Source organism: Danio aesculapii, chromosome 7, assembly GCF_903798145.1.
Source record: "Danio aesculapii chromosome 7, fDanAes4.1, whole genome shotgun sequence".
In the NCBI taxonomy this organism is placed as follows: domain Eukaryota; kingdom Metazoa; phylum Chordata; class Actinopteri; order Cypriniformes; family Danionidae; genus Danio; species Danio aesculapii.
In genome coordinates, this window is record NC_079441.1 from 33,661,618 (window position 1) to 33,669,638 (window position 8,021).

General features: G+C 36.9%; 1 protein-coding gene across 1 annotated transcript; it reads left to right on the plus strand.

Moving 5' to 3' along the window:
- The first annotated feature begins 396 nt into the window (after positions 1-396).
- ddx28 (DEAD (Asp-Glu-Ala-Asp) box polypeptide 28) lies at positions 397-2,291 on the plus strand. The gene has a single exon (XM_056462865.1). The coding sequence runs from the start codon at positions 500-502 to the stop codon at positions 2,174-2,176; it is 1,677 nt and encodes a 558-aa protein (XP_056318840.1). The 5' UTR covers positions 397-499; the 3' UTR covers positions 2,177-2,291.
- Positions 2,292-8,021: the final 5,730 nt, after the last annotated feature.

An 8,021-nucleotide genomic window follows, 5' to 3' on the forward strand; every position in this document is an offset into this window, starting at 1 on the left:
TAAATAATCTGTCAATTTCACTCAATCAACAAACATTATTTTAAGAAAATACAGTGGTAAGGTGAATTACAATCTGACTCTGTAAAGTTTCCACCAGTTCTGGACAAAGGTTAAAGCTAGTAAAAAGTCAATAAGTTATAATAGTTGTATAAATTATACTATTTGATGCGTTGTACTGTTAGCACTTCTCAAAGTTGTTACTTCAAAATGTATGTATTATTTATTCTTATTTCTAAGTTCTGATACATTTCATTACAGTCTGTTAGAATAATACACGCAAGATACAGATGGGAAAAAGCAAGAGGAGGATGTTTTTCACCCTCAGTGGACATAGATTTATGGGGCTTTAATTTTGGCGTCACGGGATATGTAAACGTCATCATTCTGCGTCCGGACATACTAAGCATGGACGCATGTGAGATCACTGTCCTAACTCATTTGTCACATTAAAGACATGTATTAAACGGGAATCGCAAATTCATCTCCGCGTGTATCAACGATGCAGTCGGTAAAGATGGGACGCTATGTATCTCTGGTGTCCAAACTCTCGCGGGCGGCACTCGGCTCTTGTAGCTCGGGACAACTCGCGGCCGTCAGCACGGGTTTACGAGCAATGACAACCGCTAACGTGAACTCCCAGCCGGTGGTGATCCGCATCCCGAGACGCGCGCAGGAGCGCATAGAGAGCATCAAACAGATGCAGAGCAAGAAGTTTGACAAGCTGCCAACCGTCAAGCCTGGGAGATTATTGATCAAGAGCAAGAACCCGCAACTAAACCAGTCTGTGGGCTATACTCTTGGGAAATTTGAACAACCTGTTCTGACATCAAAGGGTTGGAAGAGTAACAGAGCGGTAGGGGATTACTTTTCCATAAACAGCATCCAGAGTGCTCCGCCGTTCGTGCCCAAGCATAAGGATGAGGGTGCTGACGGAGCTTCCGCGTCCAAAAAGACGTTTCACTGCTTCAACCTTTGTCCAGAACTGGTGGAAACCTTACAGAGCCAGAATATAATTCACCCCACCACAGTGCAGTTGCAAACCATTCCTAAAATACTAAAAGGACGGAATATCCTCTGTGCGGCCGAGACGGGGAGTGGGAAAACTCTGACCTACCTCCTTCCCATCATCCACCGGCTCCAGGAGGAACTGCTCACAGACTCTGAGAGAAGCATTCGCGCTGTCGTCATCGTCCCATCAAGGGAGCTAGCAGAACAAGTGACTTCAGTAGCACGCCCAATCAGCGGACGTTTTGGGCTCGTGGTCAAAGTTGTAGGAGGTGGGAGAGGTGTGGGAACCATCAAAGCAGCATTCGCTCATGGTCAGCCAGATGTTTTGGTGTCCACCCCTGGAGCCCTGCTGAAGGCCCTCTGGAAGCGCTTCATCAGCTTGAGTGAACTAAACTTCCTGGTCATCGATGAAGCCGACACCATGTTTGACGACAGTTTCGCAGGTATGCTTGAGAAGATACTTTCACACACTCAGGTGGCGTCCAGGCTGTCTGAAACTGTCGGACTCACTCATAAAGCTCAGCTGGTTATTGTGGGGGCCACATTTCCTGGTGGCGTTGGTGACGTCCTGAGTAAAGTGACCGACCTGGCTAGCATCTCCACTGTTAAAAGCAGGATGCTCCATCACCTCATGCCACACATAAAGCAGACGTTTCTAAGGGTCAAAGGCGCAGATAAGATTCTAGAGCTTCATCAGGCTTTAAAAAAGGCCGAGCAGGAACAGAAAGGGGTTTTGGTGTTTTGCAACTCTGCTTCCACTGTTAACTGGCTGGGCTACTCGCTGGAGGAGATGGGTGTTGGTCACATGAGGCTACAGGGGGAGATGCCGGCTGCTATGAGAGAGGGAGTTTTCAGGGACTTTCAGCAAGGAAAAACGGATGTGTTAATTTGCACCGATATAGCTTCCAGAGGTTTGGACACACAGCGCGTTGGACTTATTGTCAATTATGACTTTCCAGAGAGCCAGACTGATTATATCCACCGGGCAGGACGTGTGGGGAGAGCAGGGGGCTCTGAGGGAGGGGAAGTGCTGAGTTTTGTCACTCAGCCATGGGATGTGGAGCTTGTGCAGAAGATAGAGACGGCAGCCAGGAGGAGGACATCTTTACCAGGCATGGAGACTGACATCCAGAAACCCAGCCAAACAACAGATGCTAAAGAAGTTTAATAAGGCCATGACATACATTATTTAAATTTACAGACCATCTCTATATAACATGCTAAATGTTTATTTTTTATGTGTTGTATGGAGGATTTAAAATAAACAATGTTTTGTCCTAAAACTTCAGTTTACATTTGTATTATTGGGCATCTTGAAAGATTAGTTACCCCAAAAATCACATCTGTATGATTTAATTATTTTTTGTTCTCTATAACACAAAAATGATCTGAAAATGTTTATTTAACAATTAAAATCAGGCCTGGTCCCTGTTACTATTTACATGCAAAGTGCATTTTTACAGTGTGGACAAAAATAAACACAAACATTTTTATTCTGTTAATGCAAAATAAGATATTTTGAAGAATTCTGCTTGTTGGGAGCCATTAACTTTTACATTAACTAGATTTCTTCATACTGTGGAAGTTGATGAGTCCCAGCAACCAGCATTCTTCAAAATATCTTATTTGGTATTCAAACAGAAGGAAGAAACTCTTAGAGGGTTACAACCTCACAAGGGTGAATAAATGGGTCATTTTTGAGTGAACTATTCCTTATTAGTGGTCTTGAAGGATTAGGTCACCCAAGCTGCATCCAAACGTACATGATCACTGAGGATTATAAAGTCCATGTCAAATGTGGGGTGTATGTATATATATATATATATATATATATATATATATATATATATATATATATGGTTGATTTTTTTTTTTTTTTTTTGTGTGGAGTTTGCACGTTCTCCCCATGTTTGTGTCGGTTTTCTCCGGGTGCTCTGGTTTCCCCCACAGTCTAAAGATATGTGGTAGAGGTATAGGTAAATTGGGTAAGCTAAATCGGCTTTAGTGTATGTGTGTGAGAGTGTATGGATGTTTCCCAGTACTGGGTTGTTGCTGGAAGGGCTTCCACTAAGTAATACATATTCTGAAAAAGTTGGCGGTTCGTTCTGCTGTGGTGACCCCTGATTAAAAATGGGACTAGCATGAAGGAAAATGAATGAAATTATTTCTAAGAACTATTATGTTTAAAATGTGCTGGAGAATATTCTCTCCATTCTCCTTCCACGTTGGAAATATTTAAAAAAGATAAAAACATGTGTGTGTTAAAATTCACAAGTGGGCTGATAATTTTGACGTCAACTGTTTAAGACAATTGAATGAATTGTAAATGGCATTAATTAAATCCAGACCCATCTCTTTTGTGCTCTCGTTTCATATAATCTGAACATGCATTCATGTTTCTGGGCCAAAAATGGCACATCAAATTAAAGTTACATAGTTGATTTTTTTATCATGCATTTTTTACTTTTGTAAAAAAGAAACTTCAAATATAGGTAAAGTTTAACAAAAATTGCATTAAATTTGAAATGATTACAAACATATTTCTGACAGTAGTTTGAAGAATAATTACAAAGAGCAAATATTTAAAATTAAATATAGCTCTGAATGAAACAAACAATTAAAGAAGACATGGAATACCTTGCCTTTAGAGATTAGAGCGGCCCCATCTATGTTTTTAAATCCCTGCTGAAAAAAACCTACTTATGTTTTTTAGCCTATTATTGCAGTGTATATATTTTTACACTTCTATTTCTTTTATATTTAGTTTAAACCTACACTGCTGTAAAGCACTTTGGTCAGCCTGTGTTAAATGTGGGCTATAAATAAAGTGCATAGATTAAATATATTCATTCATTCATTTTCTTTTCGGCTTAGTCCCTTTATTAATCAGGGGTCGCCACAGCGGAATGAACCGCCAACTTATCCAGCACATGTTTTTTACGCAGTGGATGCCCTTCCAGCTGCAACCGATCACTGGAAAACATCCATACACACCCATTCACACTAATACACTACGGACAATTAAGCCTACCCAATTCACCTCTACCATGTCTTTGGACTTGTGGGGTAAACCGAAGCACCCGGAGGAAACCCACAGGGAGAACATGCAAACTTCACACAAAAATGCCAACTGACCCAGCCGAGGCTGGAACCAGCGACCTTCTTGCTGTGAGGTGACAGCACTACTGCACCACCACGTCACCAGATTAAATTTATATATATATATATATATATATATATATATATATATATATATATATATATATATATATATATATATATATATATATATATATATATAGTTACATGATTTTTTAAACGCATATAAAGTTGAAGTCATAATTATTAGCCACCGTTTATTTTTTCTCCCCATTTCCGGAGAGCAGATTTTTTTCAACACGTTTCTAATCATAATAGTTTTAATAACTCATTTCTAATAACTGATTTATTTTATCTTTGCCATGATGACAGTAAATAATATTTTACTAGATATTTTTCAAGACACTTCTATACAGCTTAAAGGTACATTTAAAGGCTTAACTAGGTTACCTAGGTAGGTTAGGGCAGTGTTTCCCAACCCTGTTCCTGGAGGCACACCAACAGTACATATTTTGGATGTCTCCCTTTTCTTACCCATTAACTTCAGGTGTTGGAGTCTCTTCTGATGTTATGATAAGTTGATTCAGGTGTGTTTGATTAGGGAGAGGTTGAAAATGTGTACTGTTGGTGTGCCTTCAGGAACAGGGTTGGGAAACACTGGGTTAGGGTAATTAGGCTAGTAATTGTATAATGATGGTTTGTTCTGTAGACTATCGAAAAATATATAGCTTAAAGGAGCTAATAATTTTGTCCTTGAAATGGTTTTTAAAAAATTAAAAACTGCTTTTATTCTAGCCAAAATAAAACAAATAAGACTTTCTCCAGAAGAAAAAATATTATCAGACATATTGTGAAAATGTGCTTGCTCTGTTAAACATCATTTGGGAAATATTTAAAAAAGAAAAATTCAATGGGGGGCAAATAATTCTGACTTCAACTGTGTATATATATATATATATATATATATATATATATATATATATATATATATATATATATATATATATATATACACACAGTATATATATACAGTATATATATATATATATATATATATATATATATATATATATATATATATATATATATACAAATACAATTTTGGATGTACACTTTTGTGTCATTTTGAAATATATCAAAAGTTTGGATGTTTAACTTTATGTGAAACACAAAAGATAATCTAAAGATTTCATTTACTAATTTGTGTTTTAATGATTTATATTCAATCAAAATCAGTTGGTTTCGGGGTTATACGAGTATATGAATATATGAATGCGTTGTATGAATTTTTGATCTCCAGAAGGATGTATGATATACAAATATTGAATTACTAAGTGCATTGTTTTATATATGTCTAAAGCACTAAATATTTAAGAACATTTAGGTCTGAAGTTTTCTGTTTACATTTTTGTGTCAGACAGCTTAAACACTAATAGAGCAGACTGAATGTTCACATTTTTACGTTTGAAAATGTTTGCCATGAACCTCCCATCAATATGTGTGGGCTTTTTTGTAAGGTATTTGACACCTAACAATAACTCTTATAACAAACAACGTCATTTAAAGGAGGCGCTAAAACAAAAACACATTTAAATGCAAAGTCGCGTGTTTTGCTGTTGTATTGCTGATGCGATGCTGGTTTATTTGTTTTGTTATTTCAGGGCTGCTAATGGCTATCGTTTGCTTAATGGGAATGAATGTGATAGAAAGGTCTGAAAGTGAGGTTGCACGCTTCACTACCAACTGTTTATTATCACGGCACAACAGGAGGGTTGCCATGAGATAAATTTGAACTTTTGCAGCAGTGTTATTGAGAAGAGGGGCTTTCATAACATTGATTAGAGAAGACATAAACAAGGAGCAGTGAGCAGAGCTGATGGGCTCATTTCAAAGAAAAAACAACCTGGTCAAGCAGAACTACTCCCTAATGAATTAAATACACACTTGAGTGTTTTCTTCAACTCCTTTATTATTCTTTTTCTAATGCATGAAGGACAGACAAGCCATCGTACCATGCCTTTGAGTTGCATTTGGATAGAGTCTCATAATGATATCGACTTTTTAATGTACAACAAGGTTTGTATTTGAAATGCGTCGTATGCTTTTGGGTTAAAAGTTCAATATACATACATTGATGGTGTTTACATGTGTAGTTCAGTTTTCATGCTTTGTTACGTGTAAAATGAGCTGAAACAACACAATTCTTGACATTTGATTGGGACAACTTAAATATTTTTTACGTTAGATTCACTTAAATGAGTTAAAAGTGTTAAGTTATCTTAATCGATTTGTGTTGGGACAACATGAATGAATTGCGTGGAACCCTGCATTTGTTACAGTGAACATTCAGCACTTTTGAAAATGTTTAAGTATGAACTTTAGATATGAATAATGTAAATGCTAATCCACATAGGAACCATAAATACCTTTTTTTTGTCTGAATCAAAATAACCAATTACCAAACTACAAAGTGACATTTCGTTCACCAGAAATGCAGAATAATGTCATCTTATTGTGGGCATTTAGGCTCTGTGTGGATCTCCATCTGCCTTTTTCACCATACAGATAATTAGATCACACTAACTACCTCCTATATATATCAAGCCAAATCACATCGGTCCCATGACAATATTCCAGCATTCCTCCTACACCCCAATTCCTCACTAATCAATTCTTATCCCATTATAGGGATGTGGGGGAGTTCTCTGGGTTCAGGCTATTGACCTTATTCTGCAATGCAGAAGTGTGCTCTTTTCTGTGATTGATTTAGGACTTCAGATTCATTTGCCATCAGGGGAAATGGCAGAAAACGTTCAAACTACTTGCAGCACTCTACATACATGATTATTTATACAGAGAAATAAAAATAATCAATACATCAATCAGTTTAACAAGCTGTTTTTTAACAGTTTAAAATCAATGGATGTCAATGAGACTGGATGTCTCGAGCTGCATCCGCTCTTACATGAAAAAAAATAAGGTCAATAGTTTCCGAGCTCCGAGACCTCTCTGTGGACAACAAGCCAAATATATGTTTACTAATTGCTTAAACAGATTAAATGTGAGGGAGAACTTGTGAAATGTATGAAGAACGAGTATAGATAGCTGTTAAACCCTTCCACTTGTTACAAACCCATCTGAGTTTCTTTCTTCTGTTGAACTCAAAAAATATTTTGAATTATGTTGCAAACAGCCATTTACTTTTATTATATTTTTTCCTACTTCGGATGCTGATGGGAACCACTTTCCATCCAAATTCATAAAAATATATTCTTGTAAGTATTTGAAACTACAGTACTTGAGTGTCAGTAAATAGTGAGTGCATTTTATATTTTGGGGGGATCTATGCTTTTAATGAACTGAATTGTTTTATGGACAAGAAATAATACATTCTTTAAACACCAAATAATAAAGCCACAAGTGAACCGGTAATTAATAAAAAGCTGAATTAATGATTCAAAAGGATTATACAGATTTGTTTGTGAATTCAGGTTGCTAGCAATGCTAAGATAATTAACAGCTTTTGTCAGGCATAGTCTGAAAATCTGACCGGACGAAAGTTAAAAAACAGAACTACCAATAATCGTTTGACGCAGCACTTGAAATTTGATTAAGCATCAAAATTAATTATGATTTAGAGGGAAAAAAACAACAGGGACAATTGATGCCCAGTGAGATTGACAGTGTCTGACAGGCTAACTCTGTTATAAATTACTTGTCTGAGCATAATGTAGCATCACCACCAGGTTCTGGATGTTTTCCCAGATTTTTACCTGCCCTCATTGTTTTCACAGTCAAAAACATCTTTTTTTCATGGCGTTATGCCAGATCTTTAGTGCTGACTCTGTGTAAAACCCAGCAGTGCTTATACATTATTTCAAATTTACAGTGCCCTCCATTAATACTGGCACCCT

Excerpts from the sequence above, each read along its gene's own strand:
- ddx28 (XM_056462865.1), top strand. The coding sequence starts at position 500 with ATGCAGTCGGTAAAGATGGGACGCTATGTATCTCTGGTGTCCAAACTC.